Source organism: Armigeres subalbatus, chromosome 2 (assembly GCF_024139115.2).
Source record: "Armigeres subalbatus isolate Guangzhou_Male chromosome 2, GZ_Asu_2, whole genome shotgun sequence".
Lineage (NCBI taxonomy): Eukaryota > Metazoa > Arthropoda > Insecta > Diptera > Culicidae > Armigeres > Armigeres subalbatus.
This window is the reverse complement of record NC_085140.1, coordinates 17,157,608-17,184,623: the sequence shown is the minus strand read 5'-3', so window position 1 is coordinate 17,184,623 and position 27,016 is coordinate 17,157,608. Positions and strand designations below refer to the sequence as shown.

Genomic DNA, 27,016 nt, shown 5'->3' with positions numbered 1-27,016 from the left:
CGGCGGAAGCTACCCCCTTCTTCCCCCTGTTTCTTACAACTATAGTTAGTTCAGGTGACCGGTGACCGACGTACTCGCGGCTTATTAGAGATTGGGGATTAGAAACTCACAGTAGGAAAAGAGGGTTTTAAGGTTTAAGTAACGGAAGACAAACAAATAGATAAAAGACGGAAGACACTGAAAAGAAGAAGACATTTTAACGGGAAATACGACAGACAGGAGACACACAAATAATCAAATTGAACATTAATGTGTTCCAAGTGCAGATAGATAAGGTTTCTTCTTCTTCTTCTTCTTCTTCTTATTGGCATTACATCCCCACACTGGGATAGAGCCGCCTCGCAGCTTAGTGTTCATTAAGCACTTCCACAGTTATTAACTGCGAGGTTTCTAAGCCAAGTTACCATTTTTGCATTCGTATATCATGAGGCTAACACGATGATACTTTTATGCCCAAGGAAGTCGAGACAATTTCCAATCCGAAAATTGCCTAGACCGGCACCGGGAATCGAACCCAGCCACCCTCAGCATGGTCTTGCTTTGTAGCCGCGCGTCTTGCCGCACGGCTAAGGAGATAAGGTTTGTATATTCTAAATCAAGACCCGCTAACACTTCGCTAACGGATTTAATTTGTTTTCTTTGGACCCGGAGAGTGCTATTCAACTCAGACCTGGGGCGGCATTGCAACGAAATTCTATCGAATCGAACATGTTTGGCATTACGGCTCTCGATTCGATCTCGAAAACGAATTATCGTTCGAAAATGTTCAAGGGGGTACAAGAATATCGAGTTAAGAAAATTATTCGATGGTGGCTGAAATCAGCTACTTAGCAAAGTAGCCTAGCCTTAGTTTCCTCGCAGAAACTATCATTGAGAATACTTGAATTGAAACGTTTTCAGTTAAACGACATTATCGTGGCACACGTGGAAAGTCCTGAAGACATTGACCATCAACTATAGCTCGTCTCTTTCCCGTTAGAAAATAGTTTGATAGTTTTTGAAATTCCATTTCCTGGTTGCCAAATCTTAGAGCAATCCATCATTTGGATTAGTTTCCATATTTAACAAATAAGACCAAACAATTCCCGTAACACGGTAGATCACTTTGACGTAGTGTGTTGCGGTGTAAGATCTACCAAACAGAGCCCTAGCCTAATCCATTTTTCTAGCTAGGGCAATAAGTTGTGGTAATTAAGGATTCATCGTATTTAGTCCACGCTACCAACAGCAGTCTCAGAAATAAAACATAATTAATGTTACCTTGCAGACAGTTGAAAGACTCGAATTCCTCTTGTTTGAGGCTAAACTGTATGCAGCGGAAACAACTTTTCAAGCAATTAGTTAAAAACCTCGGTACCCGGTCCTAGGCTGAACTGACTGCTGGAAAAATCGAGTTAGGGGTTTAAATACGTACTAACTCTTCTTGAACTGGTGAACAATGGTAGTGAGAGGAACACACGGAAGTTCTTATTACTGAACAAATTCTCTTGCTTGAAATGGTCTTGTAGACAGAGCTAAATCCCGTGTTTTAAGAGTTTCACTGGTGATATTCTAGAAGCAAGACAAGGATGTGGCTAGGGCTCCGATGCATGGCCAAAAACAGTATTACTGCTCTATTTTCTCAAGAAAGAATTGATTTCCTATTGATAAGGGGCGCGCCTTCAATGGGATTGCTCTTTATGAAGGGTCTAAATAGCGGGACCTTGTCATGGTGGTCTTGTGAAAACAAAACAACAACTGTATCGCAACCGATACTGCATTGCTTCTCAATAGCACTGGAGTAATTCGACATGCACTTAACCCTTATGCGGCCAACAAAAAAAACACACGTGGATGGCCGACAGAGTACCCGTGTTCCCATAAATTGATATTCTCATAACTTCAACAATTTTCAACCGATTTGGATAATTTTGACAGTTTTGGAAACAGAAACTCATATACTTTTTGCCCATTGTCAAGGTTTGCAGCTTATGCCCATGGTTATACAAGAAATCTTTGAAGTAAGGCTTAAGAGTCTACATGCGTAACCAAAGGCAATTCAACCAGTTTCAAATATGCTACAAGCTCTTTGCGCTTCTTAGAATTGAAGGTGTTCACAGTATATGCTTCGGATAATGCAAAAATCCCTGAAATGAGGTCTTAGTCATCCGATAAATCTCTGGAGTAAAGCCTAAAGATCTACTCGCGTAACCAAAGGCCTATTATGCAAATTCAAATACGGTACATGCTCTTTGTGGTACTTAGCATAGAATGCGTTCACAGTATATGTTCCGAGTCATCCAAGAAATCTCTGGAGTAAGGCCTTAAGGTCTACACTCGTAACCATGGGTCTATGGACTTGTCTCAAAAGTGGTACATGCTCTTTGCGCATCTTGAAATCAAATGTGATCACTACATATGTTCTGCGCTATCGAAGAAATCTCTCGGATAAGTCCTCTGGCGCCTTCATTACATATGTTCATGGTCATCCAAGAAAACTCTGGAAAAAGCCCTCAGGTCTACACGCGTAACCAGAAATCTTTTAGATTGTTTCAAAAGTGGTGCATGCCCTTTGTGTTATATAGAAAAGATCGCTTTCATTGCATATGTTGATGGTCATCCAAGAAAATCCTGGAAAAGGCCTTACGATCTACACGCGTAACCAGAGATTTTTTGGCTTGTTTCAAAACTGGTACATGCCCTTTGTGGTACATAGAATAGAACGCCTTTATTGCATATGTTCATGGTAATCCAAGAAAAACCTGGAAAAGGCCTTTAAATCTGCATGGGTACCCAGAGATCTTTTGGCTTGTTTCAAAAGTGGTACATGCCCTTTGTGGTACATAGAATAGAATACGTCCATTGCATATGTTTATGGTCTTCCAAGAAAATGCTAGAATAGGCTTCAGGATCTTCACACGTAACCAGATACCTTTCGGATTGTTTCAAAAGTGGCATATACCCTTTGTGGTACAGAATATACCGCTTTCATTGCATATGTTCATGGGTATCCAAGATAACACTTGAACAATCCTCAAGAACTGCACGCGTAACCAGAGTTCTCTCACCCTATTTGAATAGTTATACATGCCTTTTATGGTACGTAGAATAGAATGCACCCATTTCAAATGTTCATGGTCATCCAAGAAAACCCTGAAGTAAGGCATTAGGATCTACACCAGAGATAGATCAGCCGGTTTTAAATTTGGAACATGCCTTTGGGGACCATGAATAAAATGCGTTCATGGCATATGCTAAAGGTCATCCTAGAAGTTTATGGAGTAAGACTTCTAGGCTTACACGAATATCTAGAGGGTCTTTTAGGTCACTCCTTACGGAATCCAAGTTTCAAAGTGATCGCATTTTCGGGGGAACACCACTCGATACGGAAGCAACGCACAACTGTCATTTTTATTATTTCACGCATGCTGCGACGCAGCAAAGCTAAATCAACAAAAATGACAGTTGTGCGCCGCCTCCGTATCGATTGGTGTGCCCCCGAAAACGCGAGCACTTTGAAACTTGGATTCCGTGAGGAGTGTCCTTAATCTAATTTTAATATGGTACATGATCTTTGCGATATTAGCCCGTTTTTTCCCTCACGTTCTCGGCGTGAAGTTGTATCGTTCCAATTTATTTACATTTTGCATTTCCAAAGAATAGACAACTTCATATTAGTGATATGAATGAAGTTTGTATACTACCTGGAACCAACAACAACAAGACAACAATAACTACTTGGAATGCTAATATATCCAGATGAGGTTCCACATCTTCTTTATTCTTCAATAACTGTCCAAGAGCTAATGACAACAACTTGAACTACTTGAAATGCAAACATATACCAATAGCCTTCCGTCCGTGGGTTGATCTGCAGATCATTCCTATATGGAGTTCATAGACTACCTAGTACCATGGCAAAAACAAAAACTACAGCAGACGTTCGATAACTGCAAGTCATTTAACTGCAATGCTTTTTAACTGCAATTCGATAGTTGCAACAGTTTTACAGTTATCGGACCGCTTAACTTCTAAACCAGCGGTTCTCAACCTTTTTCTTGAGAGGTACCCCTTCAAACTTTTACATTAATTGAGGTACCCCCTCTTGAAGTAGGCTTCTAAGCCTTTTGTAAGAATAATTCCGAGCCCTTTGAAGCGAGGCTTCCGAACCTCTTGAAGGGAGCTTCTGAATCTCTCGAAAGTAGGCTTCCGCAGCTCTTGATGAAAGGCTTCTTAGCCTCTTGAATGGCGACTTTTGAGCCACTTAAAAGAAGGCTTCCGTTGCATCTTGAAAGGAGGCTTCCGAGCCTCTTGAAAGGGAGCTTCCGAGCTTTTTAAAAAGAAGGCTTCCGAACCTCTTGAAAGGATCCTTCCGAGCTTTTTGAAACAAGGTAGACACAGACACAGCACAGGCCTTTCGAAAGAAGACTTCTGAACATCTTGAAAGGAGGCATTCGTGCTGTTCTGAAGAAGACTTCCGAGAAGCGTAGAAAGTTGCTTCTAAATCTCTTGCAACGAAGCAATAGAGCTTTTCTAAAAAAAGGCCTCTCATTCTAAAAAAAAGGCCATGCCTCTCAAACGAAGGTTTCCAAACCTTTAGATTCTGGATTTTAGTTCAAAAGCATGTTTCTAACATATTATTCAACATTTTGTTTAGATCAGGTAGATTTCATTGCTGTTCTAGTTGAGGAAAGCAGGGTTCAATGAATTGCCTGCTTTGAGCATGCTTACAGCGGCACACTAGGAGTTAACTTTCTGAAATCAGTATGGCGAAAGGCATCTATAGTTCGATTTCTCAAAATTAAGTACCTTAATCGAAAAAATATTTGGTAGGCGTAGTAGCGAACACCATCCTTCATAACCGGTATCAAATAGTTTTTTATAAGAAGTTCCTAATTTTGAGAAAACCCGCGTTAGATGTCCTTCGCCATACAAATTTTTGGCGCTTAACTCATGCTGGCTATTTACGTATATACGGTAGCGCCTGGATGTGGAAGCGGCGGTTAGAAAATTAGCCACTGCCAACAATTCGTTACCTTTGATTTACCGATCGCCATGCATGTACAAGACAAAGTTTTCAAATAAAATAATCACTATAATCAAAACTTTATCAATAAGATCCGATTGGAATTGTAATACGTACGCCATTATGCATTTTCATTCGAGGTACCCCCTAGGACCATCGAAGGTACCCCCAGGGGTACATGTACCCCAGGTTGAGAACCGCTGTTCTAAACTAATCTTTCACTGAGAAAATTATTTTGAGCTTTTTAGTGGAATGTCTTCACTTGTCATAAGACGAGTTTATACAATCCCATTGAATTCCACCACTTAATTGTATCTTGACAGATACGTATTTCGACCTCAACAGTAATGCCGTCATCAGTGTCTTGTACTTGATTCGTCTTCAGTGTCTTGTACTTTAGTCGAATCAAGTACAAGACACTGAAGACGGCCTTACTGTTGAGGTCGAAATATGTATCTGTCAAGATTCAATTGAGTGGTGGAATTCAATGGGATTGTATAAACTCGTCTTATGACAAGTAAACTTTCACTGTTAATAAGTTTGTAAGTCTCTTCGACAAAAAAATACGGATTCCATTCACGTATTTTGCCTTTCCTTCATTACGGAGCCCACGACAATAAAAATAACTACTTAAAATACAAACATATACCAAGTAGGGGTATAACAACTTGTTTATTTTCAAATAACTGCCTCCATTACGGAGATTGATCCACAGACCTTGACTCTATGGAGTTCGTAGACTACCTGTAGTCCTTGACAACAACAAGAACTACTTGGCATACACACATACCAATAAGGGTTCACGCAACTTGTTCATTCTTCAATAACTGCCTCCGTTAAGGAGGTTCATCCACCGACCTTGAATCTATGAAATTCGTAGACTACCTGGAGCCAACGACAACAACAAGAACTACTTGGAATACAAACATATACCAAGAAGGAGTCACGCAACTTGTTTATTCTTCGATAACTGCCTCCATTACGAAGATTGATCCGAAGATCTTGACTGTATGGAGTTTGTAGACTACCTGGAACTCACGATAACAACAAGAACTACATGAAATAAAAACATATTCCAAGAAGGGGTCACGCAACTTGTTTATTTTTCGATAACTGCCTCCATCAATGAAAAAAAAATCACGGAGATAGATCCAAAGTTCTTGACTATATGGAGTTCGTAGACTACCTGGAACTCACGACAACAACAAGAACTACATGAAATACAAACATATACCAAGGAGGGGTCACACAACTTGCTTATTCTTCAATAACTGAAGTTCGTAGACTACCTAGAGCCCACGACAACAACCAGAACTACTTGGAATACAAACATATGCCAAGAAGGGGTCACACAACTTGTTTATTTTTGGATAACTGCCTCCATTACGGAGATTGATGCGAACACCTTGACTGTGTGGAGTTCGTAGACTACCTGGAACTCACGACAACAACAAGAACTACATGAATAACAGATATATATCAATAAGGGGCCACACAACTTGTTTATTCTTCAAACACTGCATCCGTTACCGAGGTCGATCCCCAGACCTTGACTCTATGGAGTTCGTAGACTACCTGGAGTCCTCGACAACAACAAGAACTACTTGGAATACACACATATACCAAGAAGGAGTCACGCAACTTGTTTATTCTTCGAAAACTGCCTCCATTACCGAGATTGATCCGAAGATCTTGACTGTATGGAGTTTGTAGACTACCTGGAACTCACGACAACAACAAGAACTACATGAAATAAAAACATATTCCAAGAAGGGGTCACGCAACTTGTGTATTCTTCGATAACTGCCTCCATCACGGAGATAGATCCGAAGTTCTTGACTGTATGGAGTTCGTAGACTACCTGGAACTCACGACAACAACAAGAACTACATGAAATACAAACATATACCAAGAAGGGGTCACACAACTTGCGTATTCTTCAATAACTGAAGTTCGTAGACTACCTAGAGCCCACGACAACAACCAGAACTACTTGGAATACAAACATATGCCAAGAAGGGGTCACACAACTTGTTTATTTTTGAATAACTGCCTCCATTACGGAGATTGATTCGAACACCTTGACTGTGTGGAGTTCGTAGACTACCTGGAACTCACGACAACAATAGGAACTACTTGGAATACAAACATATACCAAGAAGGGGTCATGCAACTTGTTTATTCTCCGATAACTGCCTCCATCACGGAGATTGATCCGAAGATCTTGACTGTATGGAGTTTGTAGACTACCTGGAACTCACGACAACAACAAGAACTACATGAATAACAGATATATATCAATAAGGGGCCACACAACTTGTTTATTCTTCAAACACTGCATCCGTTACCGAGGTCGATCCCCAGACCTTGACTCTATGGAGTTCGTAGACTACCTGGAGTCCTCGACAACAACAAGAACTACTTGGAATACACACATATACCAAGAAGGAGTCACGCAACTTGTTTATTCTTCGAAAACTGCCTCCATTACGGAGATTGATCCGAAGATCTTGACTGTATGGAGTTTGTAGACTACCTGGAACTCACGACAACAACAAGAACTACATGAAATAAAAACATATTCCAAGAAGGGGTCACGCAACTTGTTTATTCTTCTAAAAACGCCTCCATTACGGAGATTGTTCCGAAGACCTTGACTGTATGGAGTTCGTAGACTACCTGGAACTCACGACAACAACAAGAACTACATGAAAAACAAACATATGCCAAGAAGGGGTCACAAAACATGTTTATTCTTCAATAACTGCCTCCATTACGGAGATTGATCCGAAGATCTTGACTGTATGGAGTTTGTAGACTACCTGGAACTCACGACAACAACAAGAACTACATGAAATAAAAACATATTCCAAACGTGAACACCGACTATTCTGAGAAGCGCAATGAGCATGTAATATATTTGAAACTGGTTGATAGTCCTTCGGTTACGCATGTAGACTCTTAAGCCTTACTTCAAAGATTTCTTGTATAACCATGCACAAAAGCTGTAAACCTTGACAATGGGCAAAAAGTATATGAGTTTCTGTTTCCAAAACTGTCAAAATTATCTAAATCGGTTGAAAATTGTTAAAGTTATGAAAATATCAATTTATGGGAACACGGGTACCCTGTCGGACATCCACGTGGTAAAAAAAATCAGATGCCCCTCCCCATGTCCCTCCTCACTGTATCAACATGATTTTCTCACAGATGCTACATTTTATGGAGTTCTTAGATGTTACCGAGTTTCAGCTTTCAGCTATAAAAATTCATTGAAATATCACCACTTGAATTTGAAAAAGGAACACGGGTACCCCGTCGGCCGCATAAGGGTTAAACACTAAGGATACGGGTAACGCTACAATAGATCTAATAATTGGTCGCAGTGGCACACCCGAACAGGAAAAAAGACCAAACAATAAAACTAAAGCAAAAAGCTTCGTCAGTTTATTTTCCAACAGAGAGATCCGCAGAAGTAGCAATGTTGCATCAAAATTTTGTCATTGTGTTTGACAATGTTGCTCTGGGACTACTCCACTTCTTCTTCTTCTTCTTATTGACATTACATCCCCACACTGGGACAGAGCCGCCTCGCAGCTTAGTGTTCATTAAGCACTTCCACAGTTATTAACTGCGAGGTTTCTAAGCCAAGTTACCATTTTTGCATTCGTATATCATGAGGCTAACACGATGATACTTTTATGCCCAGGGAAGTCGAGTCAATTTCCAATCCGAAAATTGCCTAGACCGGCACCGGGAATCGAACCCAGCCACCCTCAGCATGGTCTTGCTTTGTAGCCGCGCGTCTTACCGCACGGCTAAGGAGGGACTACTCCATAATATAAAGAAATCAATTTGAATTATTAATATTTTTACGTTATTCCTGAGGTTATTTCTAAATGCTTGATGTTTTGAGATTTTCGGAACCAAAATAATATCTTTTATAATAGTGATGGACGCTCAGAATTCTTTTCAGATTTATATCTCAAGAATTCGTTCGGATTAATAAAATATTTGCTCTGATTTCTTACTCTATACAGAATACCATTAATAAGCATCTTCATACTCGTATTTAATAGAAGCAACGGAATTTGCATAAGTGACACAATTACGAAAATAGGAAGCGATCGTGCCAAGCAACGCTTTGAGTGCATAACGAAATATTTGTACCATGCGTCTCCATTATTCGTTTACAGGGAGTTTGTATTCTGGATTCTGTTGGCATTGCACATTGGGCCACGGAGCGGAGCTAGCCCGACAAAATACCTTGGAGCTTAGGGGATGCGTAATTTTGAGTTGGTGTCTTCGGAAGAGTGTCGTGTTTTGAAAAAATATGAAGCCCAGCGTCGAGCATTAGTTCAAATTTTCGCCGCATAGGTGGCGCTGCAATACAAACTTTTTTGTTTTACGGTTTAGAGCTTTGGTGTCTTCGGCAAAGTTGTAGAACGTGGAAAAATAATTGTAGTTGCCGAAGACACCTAAGCTGTATACCTTCTATTTGCAGAGATATAGTAAAAATTGTAAAGTTTCATCTTTTTTTCGATTTTCTTGGACTATTTACGAAAAATGTAAAAAATAACATATTACAACCTAGTAGTCTGTCACAGTCGATAGTGCTCATGGTTTATGCAAGAGTTTTTGATATTTCATCAAGTTGAAAGAGAAATATTAACCTGAATATTGAAACATATCATGTTATTTTGGTATCAAATATATTAAATACTTTTAAAGTTTGGTATAAAAGTAACATTAGTGGGTCAAAGCAAACAGTTCATGGCTAACCGAAGAAACGAGTTTGCAAACACAATACACTTCAGTTGCCTTCTATTATTTTTCCGAGATTTCAACTTTCATTGGACATGACATGACTAATCTACAAACAATTATGAAAATGCTTTTATTTGCTCACTTCAATAGTTGTTGCACTGATTCTGGGAAGAAATTGGAAACTGAGGAAACTGTTTTCTCGACAATTGTTCGTATGGTGATACTGGATACTGATATACTAATTAATGTATGATATGTATAAACTGATTAAAATAACTTACCTTGAGCCATATCGATTATCGGATAAAAGCAAAAAAACACATTCGCTATAATGTTTAACAAGAAAACCACAATTAATGAAGATGAAATGTTTTGATTTTGAAATCTCACCTGCATAACCCTCGGTAAATATGTATACTAAGATCAACAGCATACGCTTTGCCTACTACGATTCTTAATCGATATGTTGTGGCAAAGATTTGCAGAACACGTTACCGTGCATCGATTATTAACATAAACCATAATTGGGTTGTTTAGGGGTATATATGTTTTTACATATTCTGAATCTGCATAAAAAACTGAGCCCAACCCCAATTTTTCAAAAAAAATTGGGCCCCGGAACAATTTTTAATTTGCATTTTAAATTTATATGGGAAAAAAAATCTTATGCTGCATGGGTCAACTGTCATTCTATGAATGTTAGTGTCATTCTATCGATTGAAATGGCTTATTGTTTGCTGTATAAAAATGTAAACAAAAGGTTTACAAACAAAATAAAAATTTGTTGAAGATTAGCTAAGCATGCTTTTTATGTTAGACTATAAAAAATCTCATATTTTTCTTTGCTGAACAACCCAATTGAACATCCTAGTAGTAGGACTGAATTTATCGTAAACAAATATATATGACTAAAAATGTCAATCATGTTATGCGTTTATATTGCATTAACTCATTGAAATCGATCTTTATGTACTGTGTGTTTTGTTACTCGATAAAAATATGGACTACTCTGATCGGTTCCTTTATCTTAATATGATAGTTTAATGTTTCGAATTCAATAACTTCCTAACTCTATGATACTTTTATACCAAGTTACAGTAAAAACAACTCAAGCATGGACCATAACCATAATTAGTTGTGTAAATCAGTTAGTTCTGTCGCGTGTGATTAGTTTTTTGTAAATTTTGGGTAAAATAGTGCGAAATACATAAAAATCAATGAAATTTTATAATTTTAACCATATCTCTGCAATTTTAAGACATAGAGCTTAGGTGTTTTCGGCGACTACAGTTATTTTTTTACGTTCTACAACTTTGTCGAAGACACCAAAGCTCTATAACGTAAATAAAAAACTTTGTATCGCAGCGCCACATATGCGGCAAAAATTTGAACTAATGCTCGACACTGAGCTACATATTTTTTCAAAACACGACACTTTTCCGAAGACACCAACTCAAAATTACGCATCCCCTAAGCTCCAAGGTATTTTGTCGGGCTAGCTCCGCCCCGTGGCCCAGTGTGCATTGACACAAGCATATTACAATCAATGTATCTGGTGAAATCTCATTGATCATGTTATCAATTCCAAATATTGATTTTATCAACGTGGTCTCACATTTTTTAGATAATCTGCTTTATCCCTGAGGTAGCACTACAAGCCTCATGTACATATTCGGTGCCGATTGAAACGGAAACCTACTGGCAATTATAACTGGGATGACGATGATAATTCCATACACTCAACTTCAACCAACTCTATAAACCATCACCCATCCAATCAACAAAAAGCTTATTAATACAAGCTCCAGGCAGATGCGTTCGTTTAGTCTTACCCAAATCATTAATCGCGTAACATCGCATCGGCGCGTCGATACGTTTCGATCCACGCGGTTCAAAGTTTTTTTTCCTCCGGTCGCACTCACAATGTCCTACAACGGAGGAAAATGCGCTGCCTTGTTTGTGGCGCTCGCTGCTTGTTCCATGTCGTTCGGAGCGAAAATCAGCCGTGCCATAACCGACGACGTAGAATTCATCACACCCCGAGCTCTAGGATTGGGTCCAGGCGGTTTGGGACCACTCGGACCGGGTGGATTTAGAGGAATCGAAATTCTACCCCGAGTAAGCACAAAAAAAGTGGAAAATTGGGACAGGAAATCAGACACCTGGTGTTAAATCAAGCTGCGTAGATCAGCCCTTCGACAGTGGACCTTCACCGTGTCGGAAGATTCTCTATCTCCGCATTGCTCAGTTTGATTACCCCGTGTGCCAGTGACCGATGCAGTTATAGACGTTGGGTCTCTAGAGTGAATGTGGGATAATTTTACTAAAAGTGCATTGTTTCGTGTTTCCTCTGATCTGCGATAGCGGACGTAATTCAGTACTCAGTACGCATCCGTGGACAAATTCGCTGAATGGCGTGCGCACAACGTTGGAAGCAGAACAAAAAATGTTCCCACAGCAACATGCGTTCCGGCGTTCATAAACACGTGAAAGTCATCATGTGCAGTCAGGTCGTTACATTGTTTACACTTGTTGGGCAATTTAAAGTGTTCATCAATGACGTACATAAAATAAGGTGTTCAATACTATATAACATGCTGGGTTGGTTTTCGACCCGCCTTCATTTGAATCGATGGCATATGTTATCGACCGTAGCGAGTAAACTTTGAGTTATTAGCCGCAGGTCCGTGCACAGATCTGTGAAAATGTGCACTTGTCATAAGTCGAGCATTCGTACCTTTTAATTTGCGAAATTAAATGAAAGCATGCAAAGATATTCCATTAAACAAGCTCCTAAATAATGTTCAATTCAACATGAAGTTATCGCTTTATTGCATTATTCACACTTGACCCGTAACGCTGGGTAGACACCTTTACGTGGTGTGATCTATCATAGGCGTAGCCAGGATTTCGAGAAGGGGGGGGGCAACTTTTTTGGTCTTCTAAATCGTAGTTTTATAGTAGTTTTATAAAGACACATGAATATTAACACATGAAACCAAATCCAAACCAAATCGAAACAATAATGATTAAAACAATAATGGATTTAATGATGCTTGATTTATTGCTCATCAGATATTTATATATTCAGAAAGAATATAAAATCGGCTATAACAATTATTATAAAAATCCTGCATTCTTCCATAAGTCTTGTCTTATGCATTCTTCCATAAGTTTAAGAAAACTATAACCATACATCTGAATTTCTAAACAAATCCTCCCTGAAATAATATTTACTATAAAATAGGCAGAAAAATCAATATGCAAGCTTTCGCCGGGAATTCCTTCGACAATTGCTCCTGGCAGGAATGCCTCCAGCAACTTATTCGTCAGTGTCTTAAGGAATTCCACCATAAATTTTGCCGGGAATTGATCAGAAAATTCCACCATTATTTACTCCAAGAAAATCTTCACGAACTTTCTATAAGTTCTGCAGAATTCCCTGCAATAATTCAAATAATTTCGTGCTGTTTCCCATAATTTTTAGGAATAAGAATATTCCGTGGAAATTCCGCAGAATTGCTAGTAAACATTCCTGAGAATTTTCCGTGAATTCATAAAATTTTCCGTGAATTGTTTCGAATAATTTCTTGTGAAAATTTCAAAGAATTTGTCCAGGAATTGCACCGGAAATTTATACAGAAATTCTACCGAAAATGAAATCAACAATGGAATTTTCGGAGGAATTCCTAGATTAATTCGCAATGAAATCCTGAAAGAATTCCGGTGGAAACTTCAAGATTTCCACTGGGAGATCCTCCAGGAGTTTCTCCGAAAATTCCGAGCTCCTCAAGGAATTCTCCGGGAGGTCCTCTGATGATGATGATGGTCCAGCTACAAACCCCAACAAAGGTTTCAGCTAGACGAGATTTGTCTATAAGATGAATTCTCTTGTTTCCGAGAATGCTTCTGGTAGTTTCCCCGGGGTTCCTTTGAAAATTCTCCCGGGAGTTTCTTCAGAAATTCCTCCAGAAAATTCCTTCGAAAGTTCCTCCGGGAATTCCACCAGAAATTCATCCAGGAGTTCCTCCGGAAATTCCTCCAGGAGTTCCTCCAGAAACTATTCCAGGAAATTATTCAGGTTTTTTTCAGGAAATCATTTAGGCTTTCTTCAGAAATTAAGCTGGAAATTCCTCCAGAAGTTCTTCCGATAGTTTCTCTGGGAGCTCATCCGGGAGGTCCTCTAGGAATTCTTCTAGGAGTTCCTCCTGAAATTCCTCCGGGAGTTCTTACGGGAGCTCCTCCGGCAGTTCCTTCGGGAATTCCTCCGGGAGATCCACCAGCAGTTTCTACGAGAATCCCTCCGGGAGTTTCACCGGCAGTTTCTCCGGGTGTTTCTCTGAAAAGGAACTCCCAGAGTAATTTCCGGAGGAACTCCCGGGGGATTTTCTATAGGAATTTCCGGAGAAATTATCAGAGGAATTCTCGGAGGAACTTCTGGAGGAATTTATTGAAGAACTATAGGAAGAATTTCCGGAGGAAATCCTGGAGAAGCTCTCGTAAGAATTCTAGAATAAACTCCCAAAGGAACTTCCGTAAGAATTCCAGGAGGAACTCCTGGAAGAATTCTTAAAAGAACCTCCCGGAGAAATTCCCGTAAGAACTCCCAGAGAAATTCTCCGAGGAACTTCTGGAGGAATTTGTAGATAAATGCCTAAAGAAATGCTAAATGAATTCCTGGAAGAAAGCCTGATTGAATTCCCGAAGGAACTACTGATGGAACTTCAGAGGAACATCCGGTGGAATACCCTAGAGGAAGAGAAAAAATATTTCTGAAGGAACTTCCGAAATCCCATTTCCCGTGAAATTCCTGCCAAATATCGTCCAGGAATTCCCTGTAAAGTTCCTGGAGGTATTACCGGAAAATTTCTTGGAAAAACTCCCGGAGGAACTCCCACAAGCACTTCTGGAGGAATTCCCACATGGAAGTCCTGAAATAATTCTTAGAGAAGTTCCTAAAGGAATTTCCGAAAAAATATCTGAAGGAATTCCCAGAAAAATACCAGGAGGAAATAATGCAGAAATTCCCAGATGAAATCCTGAAAGTATTCCCAGATGAATTGCTGAAGAAAATCCCTGCGGATTGTTCCGAAGAAATTTCTGGAAGAAATTTTGGCAGATATCCGGAAGGAAGTCCGAAAGGAATTCTAGTACACTTCCGCGGAAAATCTTCCTGGAATTACTGGAGAAGTACCAGAAGAAAGTCCCGAAAAAATACCACTAAGAATTTCTGGGGAAATACTTGGACTTGGATATTTCTAGATGATTTCTTAAAGGATGTTTTGATGTAATTGCGAAAAGAATTCCAGATTGGAATGCTAGATGATTTCGCTATTGAATGTTTGGAGGTATTCCCGGAAAATGTCCTGGAAGTAATCCAGGAGGAATTAAAGGAAAAGATCCGAGAGGAATGCCCGGAGAAGTTCCTAGAAGAATTTCCGAAGGAATTTCTTATAGATTTACAAGTGAAATTATGGAGCTAAATCGGAGGATTTCCGTCATAAATATTTGAAGAAACTTCTGATAGAATTTTGGGAAGAAATTCTGTATGTATTCTTGACCGAACTCTCGAATGCATGCCTGAAGCAAATGCCGGATTCTTCCTGAAGAGAGAATAGCCGAAGAAATATCTAGAAGTAAATCTTGAAGAGAAGAAAAGAAATCTTCAAAGAATTTCCTAAATTGGATCGTAAAGTGCACATGTTTCACGGAATTCATTTCAGTATCAGTACCCGTTCAATCTTTCCACAATTTAGGGGGGCGACGGCCCTCCCCTGCCCCCCCCTTGGCTACGCCCTCACACGGTAACATTGCCAGTTGCAGGCAAATCCTGACCCACCCCCGAAAACCTTCTCAATATCCATGGTAATTATACTTTGGGTACCGTGCAAACTTAAACTTCGGACGCTTAAGCACTTCCTGTTATAAAATCAACCTGTTTACTGACATTTTAATTCACACCGTTTAAATCACGATTGCAATCACTAAGTACAGTATTCATCTTTGAACTACGTATTTAATATGTGCAAGATATTACGCAGAATGTTTGCAATTTATGAAAATGTCCGGCTTCTGTTTGCTTCAAACCTCGGACACCGTCTGGGTTGGATTCATATTTCGGACACAAAGATTCAAACTTCGGACACATGATTACACAGTACCGGGAAGAATAAATGAAAATAATTCGCACTGCACAGCTCAGACTGTCTTTTAATAAATTCGTTGCATTGTTTTAACATGTCTTGTTAGAATGTAACTATACTAAAACAAGCTAAAACTATCCGATCCAGCTTGACGAAACATTTCGATGAAATATTTCAGAAAATTTCCCATACGAATTGAAGCGTCCGAAGTTTGAGTGTGACCGAAATTTGATTTTCCACGGTACATCTACTAACAAATATAACCTATCGGCCTACTCGAAAATTCGAGTCGGTCTTGAACATGAGAACATGTACAAAATTTTAAAGCGGTGTATGATTTGCTTCGGCCAAAAGTTTCGGTATACCCATAATGAATCGGCCATAAGATTGGGGTCTCACCCAAAAAAATAGTATTTTCTCTATATTTCAAAATTTTTTAGTACGATCTGAGTTCTCCTGGAAGTCAATGAGTTTTACTTACATTTCAGATACGTAGTTTGTAGTTAGTTTAGCTAATTACAATGTACCACTCATAAAAATAATCTACTCCTACGCTTATTTTTAATCGCAACGAAAAATAAGCGCCAGATAGTCGCCTAAGAAAAACATTTCTTCGAATAAAAAATCTACTTTGATATTTTTTGAAAATTCAGCCGCCACGTGGTGGATTGTAGCGATAAATGCTTGGATAGCACGTGCTGTGGACAGGTTTTGCAGGAATCGCTCTCAATAGATAATGAACAACGATAAAAGAAAGGCAAAAACTGTCACGAATCATAACAAGCCATGATAACAAATTTTTCATTTATATAAACACAGCTGAGACCAAGGCGAATCGAACAGTGAGGAAATCTTGAAAATCGGTCAGCCCATTCGTGAGTTATATTACCTCGAAGGAAATGCAAACTCATTTTTTTATAATGGTGGTGGGAGGAGTTTTGTTTAGAAAACGAACAATTCTGTGTAACTTTCAACTCCCAGGACCGATTTTAACCAAATTTTGTACACATATTCACTATGAGGAGACAATCATATGGGATGGTAATTTAGGAAAGGGGGAGGGGTATTGTTCAGAAAATGGGCAAATGAAAGTAAATTATAAACCCCTGAACCGATTTGAACCATATTTGGTACACACATTCTCTATCCTAAGGAGAAGATAACAAAGGGAGTGGGATGGTCATTGGGAAAAAGGGAAGGGGTTGTCTTTGGAAAACGAGCAATTCAGTGTAACTCCCTACCCCCAGAACTAATTTCAACCAAATTTTGTACACATATTTACTATGAGGAGCCGATCACATGGGATAGTAATTCGGGAAAAAAAGGTGGGGTCTGGAGAGAGGGGTATTGTACAAAAATGGGCAATTCAGTTTAGCTTCTGAACCCCAGTACCGATTTCAACCAAATTTGGAATTCATTCATTTATTTAGTCTACATCTTAACAGATAACACTGAATCAACAATTTGACGCCACAATACACGGTTCGAGGCCGCATCTCTCCATCCTCGAATACGCCCCACGCTCGCCAAGTCGTTTTGCACCTGGTCTGCCCATCTCGCTCACTGTGCTCCACGTCGTCTCTTGCAACACGCCCTGCCCACCGTGTCCTTCTGGCTTTAGCTACATTCTGGATACTGGGTTCGCCGTAGAGCTGGGCGTCTTCTTGCACACCGCCAAAGATGGTCATAAGCACCCGTCTCTCAAATACGCCGAGTGCTTACAAGTCCTCCACGAGCATTGTCCATGAGGGCAGTTCAAATTTCAAAAATGTTCGAAAATTCCAACTCCCACATGTCTATTAGCATCATTTTGATAATATAGGAGTCCTGGGAAAATTTCAGGCAATTCGGTGGCCGCTTAGGGGAATATGGAAATTTGTATGGGAAAAACTTAAAATTTATTCAAGTCTCCCTACAACTGTCAAATCGTGATGAATTCAAATAAACATCCCCAACCTCCCTTTTTTGGAATCTATATAAATGAGACCTCCGGATAACACATTAGTTATGAGTGGATTGAAGGGTTCTATTGACAGTGTGAATATGAGATAAATGGCTAAAATGGTGTAATTAGCTTCAACGTATCAGTGGAAATAAAATTCAAAATTTATTAGTTACCCACTGGTTGAGCTCAAATAGATTCCAAAAATGGAGGTTGGGGATTTTTATTTGAATTCATCACGAATTAAGAGTTGTAGGGGGATTTGAATAAATTTTAAATTTTTCCCATAAAAAATTTCCATATAAACATAAATTGACTTCGCGCCACCCCTTAATGGCCACCGAATTGCCTGAAATTTTGCCAGGACTCCCAAATTATCAAAATGATGCTAATAGACATATGGGAGTTGGAATTTTCGAACATTTTTGAAATGTGAACTGTCCTAGATGTTTCATGTCCGTAGAGGACAACCGGTCTTATTAGCGTCTTGTACATGACACATTTGGTGCGGTGGCAAATCTTTTTTGACCGCAGTTTCTCCTGGAGCCCGTAGTAGGCCCGACTTCCACAGATGATGCGCCTTCGTATTTCACGACTAACATTATTATCAGTCGACCACCTCGAAGGTATCCCCGTCTATCGTAACACTGTTTCCCAGGCGAGCCCCGTCGCGCTCGGTTCCGCCCACAAGCATGTACTTTGTCTTTGACGCATTCACCACCAGTCCAACTTTTGTTGCTTCACGTTTCAGGCGGGTGTACAGTTCTGCCACCTTTGCAAATGTTCGGCTGACAATGTCCATGTCATCCGCGAAACAAATAAATTGACTGGATCTGTTGAAAATCGTACCCCGGCTGTTACACTCGGCTCTCCGCATGACACCTTCTAGCGCAATGTTAAACAACAGGCACGAAAGTCCATCATCTTGTCTTAGTCCCCGGCGCGATTCGAACGAACTGGAGTGTTCGCCCGAAATCTTCACACAGTTGCTTTGATCAGTCTGGTAAGCTTCCCAGGGAAGCTGTTCTCGTCCATAATTTTCCATAGCTCTATGCGGTCTATACTATCGTATGCCGCCTTGATATCAACGAACAGATGATGCGTTGGGACCTGGTATTCACGGCATTTTTGAAGGATTTGTCGTACAGTAAAGATTTGATCCGTTGTCGAGCGGCCGTCAGTACTGCTTCCACCTTTCGATCACCACACATTCGTCCGTCAAGATGTTCTCATCCTTATCCCTGCACATTTCGGCTCGCGGCACGAAGCCTTTGCAGGGTGCCTTGAGTTTGTGATAGAACTTGCGTGTTTTTGGAGAACGGCACAGCTGTTCCATCTCCTCGCACTCCGCTTCTTCTAGGCGGCGTTTCTTCTCCTGAAAACAAAGGAGGGTCTGGTGTCTCCGCTTCCGTCTATAACATTCCACGTTCTGCCGGGTACCTTGCTGCCGCTCGCGCTGCGTCCTTCTCCACCAGAATCAGTATGCACTCTGTGTCATACCAATCGTTCCGTCGACTTTGTCCCATATACCCGACGTTGTTCTCCACTGCGGCGTTAATGGCTGCTTTAACTGTATTCCAGCAGTCCTCAAAAGGGCCCCATCGAGCTTATCCTCTTCCGGCATCGCTGCCTCAAGATGCTGCGCATATGCAGTGGCGACGTCAAGTTGCTTCAGTCGCTCTCGGTCGTACCGCGGCGGTCGTCGATACCGAACATCGTTGATGACGAATAATTTTGGACGCAGTTTAACCATCACCAGATAGTGGTCAGAGTTGAAAGGCTGTGTTGGAATTAGGTGAAATCAAGCGAAATCAATTAGTCGTAGGCCGGTTTTGTTCGTCAGCCGGTGGGCGCTGAACTTTCAAAGAGTCGGTCTAAACTCATCCTCTTGGCCAACCTGAGCGTTCAAACCTCCTATGATGATTTCGACGTCGTGGCTTGGGCAGCTGTCGTACTCACATTTCAGCTGCGCGCAAAATTCGTCCTTATCATCATCAGTGCTTCCGTAGCGTGAGCTATGGACGTTGATTATGCTGAAGTTGAAGAACCGGCCTTTGATCCTCAACCTGCACATTCTCTCATTGACCGGCCACCACACGATCACGTGCCTTTGCATACCGCCCGTCACTATGCTGTTCCCAGCTCGTGCGTGTTACCGCAGCTCTGTTAGATGATATGATTACCTCTAAACGTTCGCACCAATGATCCCTTTCAACAAACCTCCTTCAGCGCTAAGATGCCGAATCCACGGTACTTGAGCACATGGGCGAGTATGCGTGTGCTCCCGATGAGATTTAAAGATTTGCAGTTCCACGAACCGAGTTTCCAATCGCTAAACCAATTCCATCGCATTGGTCTTCGCCAAACTTTAAAGGCTGGTTTGCAGGGCCGAGCGAGATTTCTTTTTCATCTTAATTACTTCAACTGGTGAAAATCCAAGTAATTGAGAAATTTCTATTTTAATCTCATCCAGTGATTTATCATCACTGGGGAGATGTTTGCGATCATCAAAGGATCCCGGCAAAACGCGTCAGTCAATCTTTTTCTATCTTCTTCTTCTATATAATAAAAATGAAATGGTCTGTGTTCGTATCCGCATAACTCGAAAACGGCTGGATGGATTTTCTTCAGCTTCAACATAGTTTCCGACGGATTTATATGATATTTTCTCATGCGAAAATCATTAGTAGGATTGAGTATATCGTGCAAAGCTAAAACGAGGATTTGTATGGAAAATTAGCTTCGGCAGTTCACAACACGCAATTTCGCCTACTACGCAGAACAACGTCTGCCGGGTCGACTAGTCTGAAATAAAACTTTGATCCCCTGTAGGTTACTCAAAATCTCATTCCTAAAGCCAGATAACTCGGCAACAGATACAGATTCCGTTTTTATCAACAAGGTCCGTGAGTTTCAGTTGATAAAATCGGAACAGTGACAAAATCGGAATATTTTTCTTAGACTAAGATTTTTTTACTAAAGTTTTGGTAAAAATGATTTGTTGCTAGTAAAATGTGAGATTCTAACATTTTGAAATGCTAAGGGACTGTCCATAAACAACGTGAACATACTAGTGGGAGGCAATGGTTAGTGAAAAGACATTGTAACTGTATATTGATCATCAATGGTGACTGGTTGAGGTTCCTGGCAAGTAAGAATTGCATCAAGGGAACGTTCATAAATGATGTTACGAAAAATTAATCATTTTCAATCCCTTCTCCATTCATTGTCCCGCTTTTTGTATGAAATTTCTTATAAATTGATATGAGTAGTCACACTTTTAGAAACCCTCTCTCTCCCACTAAAAGCGTGACGTAATTTATGGACTTTCCCTGAGATAAGGTGGCATCCGTTGATAACATAACAATAAATTTGAAAATATTTGACCTCCTTGACCACTTTCGGGACGGATCGGTCATATATGCCTAGCGTTTGAGATTTACTGTGAAAAATCCGAAGAGAGTTAGGTTTCCAGTTTCTTCAGCAAAAATGTTCATCAGGATGTCGGCTACCTAGGAAAAATATTGGAGGTCAAGTTTGACTATACTTTGAAGACCTAGATATCCAAAACCTTGGGAAGTTTTGCTTCTGACAGCTTGCAGATGAATCTGAAATATTTGGATTCTATACCACCTTGTTTAATAAATCTGAACACTCAATCAAGTTTAGTAATCTTGATCGTTGAGACAGTGATCAGTCTTCTGAAATACTAGATGTTCAAGGTTCTTCGAAACGTTCTTGAATTCAGACCACGGTATCTACCAAATCAACCAAGGCTTATGCAAAGTCTTCAGCATCGGCATATACCTAATCCAGTCCAATAGGCACATGCGCATCATTTAAATCCAGTTTTCTCAATGATGTTTAAAGTATTCCAAAACGTTCCCAAGTTCAACCCAAAGTATCTACCGGACAACCAAGGCTTCTTGCAATGCCCTCAACATCGATATGTACCTGGTTCAATAAACTTATTTCTTTTGTGTTCGAAATGTTCAAGGTACTCCAAAACATTCTCGAGTTTAGCTCAAGGTATCTACCTGGTCAACCATTAAAAGTTTTTGCAATGTCTTTGGTATAAACTTAATATATCCAATAGGAATAATGTAAACACAATTTTCTGGAATACGAGGTGTTCACGTATGGGGGTCCCGTAGCGTAGTTGGCTACACGTTCGCCTCATAAGCGAATGGTCATGGGTTTGATTCCCAGCCCCTCCACTTAACACTCGTAAATCGCCAGAAGCGTAGACCGTACGGTGGCGTTTTGGAGAACGCACCTCACCGAGACGGCTGCCTGATGACGACTGACAAACCTGATCTTCTCGGAGGCATTCCTCCACCGTTCTTCGATTAATGGCAACCGAACAAAGCAACGATCACTGGATTCACCACATGGACAAATGAATACAATGGACTCACGATGATATGGACTGGCAACGACAACAATAACGATTTATGGACATCTAAAAATAGATTCTGTGTGGGCTCTGTACAGCAGAGTAGATCACGGCACAGTAGCGGTTAAGAACACAGAGTGCCTGCCAAATAAATATACGAATAAAAAAAAAACGAGGTGTTCACGTTTAGATCTGGTCCGTTCTAAAATATTTTCGGTTGGGAAACATTCTAGATTCGCTGGGCATAATGTTCCCTTTGTGCTTGCCTCACAAGATACATACTCATTCAATGGCGGGCATAGAAAAGCTTTCAATTAATAACTGAGAAAAAGCTAATAGAATACTAAGTTGAAAAGGACAAGCTCCAGTTGGAATGTAGCCATAGTAAAAGAGGAAGAAGAAGATGAACAAGATCATCCAAAATAATTTTGAGTTAAGATCAAGATATCTACTAGATGCACACTATCTAAGGAGGTGTTTGTGTCGAGCAATTTAGCTGCGGACTTTTTTTTGTTGACGCGTATAACGAACTTGAATGATTACATAAAACAATACGACTTCCAGAATATTTTAGTCAACCGTAAAGCCTGCGATGTCTAGTACAAGTGATTATTGAAGTCATATAAGCTAAATGAACTCACTGGGTTATCATATCTAACATCATTCATAAGTTGGATCATTGGATAGGTCGAAGCCGTTTGGAAAATTCGGTATTGAAATGATCTGAGATCCATGACGTTTTGAAGAGATGTAATACAGTTGGTATTGAGATTAGAAATACTAGAATAAGAGATCGGCGAAGACGCCATCTTGTTTCCAATCGAACCGTCAATAGCGGTTCCAATTCGACTTGTTTACTTTTTGCTTCTATAAGAAGCAAGTGCTGCCAGTATAATTTAAACGATTTCATGCATTTTCATACGTTGCCATATCGTCAAATTTTCACTCCGCCGGTCTCTGGATATAGGGTTGCTGATTGAGATGTGGAACAGAAATTCTTGGAAAATTGTTCGAAAAAACTATCAAAGTAACCGTGAAAATATTTTGTATGGCATCATTTGTTCCAACGATTCGATATCGAACTTAGTCTTAGGACAAAAACTCATGGAGGGTCCACTGTAGCTTGTAAAAGAATTAAGTCATATCCTACTAGCTCGATGGAACTGTTGGAATGTTTGTGATGTTGTGCACGGATATTTAGGACTTGGTTGAACGGGTAGATCACATGTTCGGAACTCCAGGACATTTAAGTAATAAGTACTATTCTATTCTTACATTAAAGTAATAAGTACCATTCTATCGGCTCGACGGACCTGCTGGGATGTTTAGCGATACCCAGATACATCGTTCAAGACTTAGTTGAGCAACTAGATCACATGTTCGGAACTCCAGGACATTTTGATCAGCCGAAAAGGCCTGAAGTAGCTTGTAAAAATAATGAGTAAAATACTATCGGATAAATTGACCTGCTGGAATGTTCAAAGATGCACGGATACATCGTTCAGGTCTTGGTTGATCGGGTAGATCACATATTCTGAATTTGGAGAAACTAAAAGGCCTTTAGTTGCGTGTAAAAGTAATGATTGAAATCTTATCGGCTCAATGTACCGGCTAAGATGTTCAACGATGCACGAATACGTCGTTCAGGACTTGGTTGATCGGGTATATCACATGTTCTGAACTCCAGGACGTTTTGGAGACCCTGAAATAGTTTACGTTTATTCAAAACTTGATCAATTTATGTCTTATGATCACATAGATATTTTTGAACAAAAATCCCAGCTTAGGAGATTTTGTTTGTAGACATATTTCCTAATGCATTCGAGGATATGTACTCCAGAACAGTTTGGACGGCCTAGAACATCCGAAAAAGTTTCTCAACGATTTTTCAGTTATATCAGAACGCCAGATAACAATGTAATCCTTCGTCCTGAAGAAATAAAGTGCCAACAAACCCGCATCTTGTTCCTTTTATTTCGATGGGGGGAAGTCGGTGAAAAAACCTTGTCTTGTTAGTTACGGCTTCATTACCGCTAGTGATTGGAATACTATAAATACAACATTTAGCCAGACACTAACCCAAGTTATTTAATTTTAAAAGCTTATTCTCTAACAAATTATTGAATTTTCTTGTTGATAAAAACGGAATAATTTTGTTGACGAAATCGGAGCGTGATAAAATCGGAGCGTGATAAAATCGGAGCGTGACAAAATCGGAACGTGATAAAATCGGAACATATCTGTACTACAATTGGCGGAATCCTTCGAAGGAAGTGGAAAATTCAGAAAATCCCCTTTCCTCTTGTTTTTGTCAATGCTCTTTGCTGAGCGTGGAGACGTGATCGTTCTAAGAGGTTTTTTTCCCAGAACGGTGTCCTTTCCTCTTGTTTTTGTTAATGCTCTTTGCTGAGCGTGGAGACGTGATCGTTCTAAGAGGTTTTTTTTCCAGAACGGTGTCCTCACAGGATTACTGTGGGGCATCGAAATCCGTACACTTAAGCACCTTAGTATATGAAAAAGTCATTAGAAAATAGGAATCGAATGCAAATAAAACGTTTGTCATTGATCTTTGAAGTGTTTCACATTTACTCATTAAAAACTTCGAAAATCATGATAAAATAATGAATGAAATCTACTACTCCTGATTCGAAAACCGTCCACCGTGGACGGATTTCGAATCAAAGGATCAAAATCCCCACAGCTATTTTTTAACCAAATATTTAAATTAAAACAGTCTGATTGACTAAATCACAACTGTAAATAGTTTGATACGCACCTTGTGAAGCGATATCTTCGGTTTGTATTCCGTTTATCTTATTCAATGATTCGCAATTAGCAATTAAAACACAGTTACTTTTGGTGCAATAATAATCTACCCGAGAATAAAATGACGGCAAAAACTCCGCTTATGGTGGGTGGCGATTTGTTTTTGATTTTTATTGTTTTAATTTCAAAGCCTTATTTCCATGTCTACGCCTAAAAGCTTACTGCCAAGTACTGAACAGGATAAGATAAAATATTTGTACATTAATTACCTTTAACCCCTTTAATTTATTGATATCTCATGAGGTGGGCGGTGCTGTACGGATTTCGGTCCCGCACGGTACCCGCTTGTCAGAATTTCACTTCCGCAAACGTGTCCAACGTGAAATGAAGTCCAAGCTAAAATCGTAACGTGATTAGTAGGTACAAATTATAGACACTATAGACACTACACTAGGTTTCATAGACGAGCTTAGGCGAAGGCGAGTGTAGCCAAACGAACTGTCAGTTAGTGTTACCAAACGTCAAATTCACGTGGTACACTGTGAAAAAGTGGAAAAACACACTTAATCGAAATTACTTAACCGTTCCTGCGCTCGTCTATGGAACCTATAGTGTCTATAGTACAAATAGGGCAGAGAAGCACTGTGAAAATTACGATAGCTTCAGGTAGTATTGAAAACTTCTTTCAGCAAAGAGAAAAAAGAACCGCACAGAACGATGTCAACACACCGTTTTGCAGCCCCCTGCATTTCTACATGCAGCAGAAACCCGTTTCGTATAGAACACTCGGCTATTTATCCAAATAATCGACATCCAAAAACTTAAAAAAATTACCGAATTAGTAGAAATGTATTATCAATAAATAACAAAACTTCTCTCCTTCCAGCCAGAACCATCGTGGAAAGCTGGGGCGACGCTAGTGGCCGACAACCCGGAACAGCAAATAATGGGCACCATCACGTTCAAACAGTGGGCACCGGGCCACGTGGAAACCGCCATCAACGCCACCGGACTGCCGGTGGGCAAACATGCCGTCCACGTGCACGCTTTCGGTGACATGCGCGAGGGCTGCAAATCCACCGGACCGCACTTCCGTAGCAGCATTGTTAGTAGCCTTGGATTTGATAGGATGTAGTGAACGTTAGGTCCATATTGTATTCCTTGAATTTCAGATCGGAAACATCGAAGTGAAGGATGATGGCAATGCGATTATTGACTTTCACAGTCCGTACATCAACCTGTTCGGATTTGCTGGCATCGTAGGACGGGCCATTGTGATACACGAGAAACCTTCGGAGATTTATCGTTTCCCGGATCTGTCAATCAACAATCCGGTATCGTTCCAGGGCGAGGAGGACACAGTCGGTGCACGGATTGCATGCGGCATCATCACCATTTTAGACAATGTGTCGTAAATGCACGGATGTGACCTAATTCCAAGTATGACTTGTTTATGTAAATTGGTATTCTTTTAATGTGATATTGAATAAAATTACTCTATTATTGTTACTCTATTAAGTAATCAATTTAGAAAATGATACCGTCTAGATCTGAAAGATTGTTTAATAAATGCTTATGAATAGATTGGTTTACCATCCTGAGTATCAGCTTATAAAACACATTGGGGTGGAATCCTGGAGCTATTCTAAGAAGAACGATGAATCGAGTCAAGTTTACTTTCTTTCTTGTCTTTTACTTTGTCGCTCGAACGAATACTATTCAAATTGGAGTGGTAAAAGATTTTCTACTTCAGTTACATCCACCTAACGTAATTTTCAAAATTTGTGGTGATAGTGAAGAACAACTTAATTTCTACAAATTGTTGAATGTGACCAATGAGCGTTATCGAATAGTTAAATTTGGACTACAAACTAAAGATTTCAGCCACCAAACAGTAGTCGTTTTGGATTTATCCTGTCATAAGTTCAACGATAATTATGAAGAAAGTTTCAGTAAACTTAATTGGGTTTTGTTCTATGGCAAATCAATTAATCAAA

At 40.0% G+C, this 27,016-nt stretch overlaps 1 protein-coding gene across 1 annotated transcript; it reads left to right on the top strand.

The window, feature by feature from the left end:
• The first annotated feature begins 11,603 nt into the window (after window positions 1-11,603).
• LOC134214072 (superoxide dismutase [Cu-Zn]) lies at window positions 11,604-26,976 on the top strand. The gene is made up of 3 exons (XM_062693515.1): window positions 11,604-11,890; window positions 25,906-26,124; window positions 26,192-26,976. The coding sequence occupies exons 1-3, from the start codon at window positions 11,696-11,698 to the stop codon at window positions 26,432-26,434; spliced, it is 657 nt and encodes a 218-aa protein (XP_062549499.1). The 5' UTR covers window positions 11,604-11,695; the 3' UTR covers window positions 26,435-26,976.
• The last annotated feature ends 40 nt before the right edge of the window (window positions 26,977-27,016 follow it).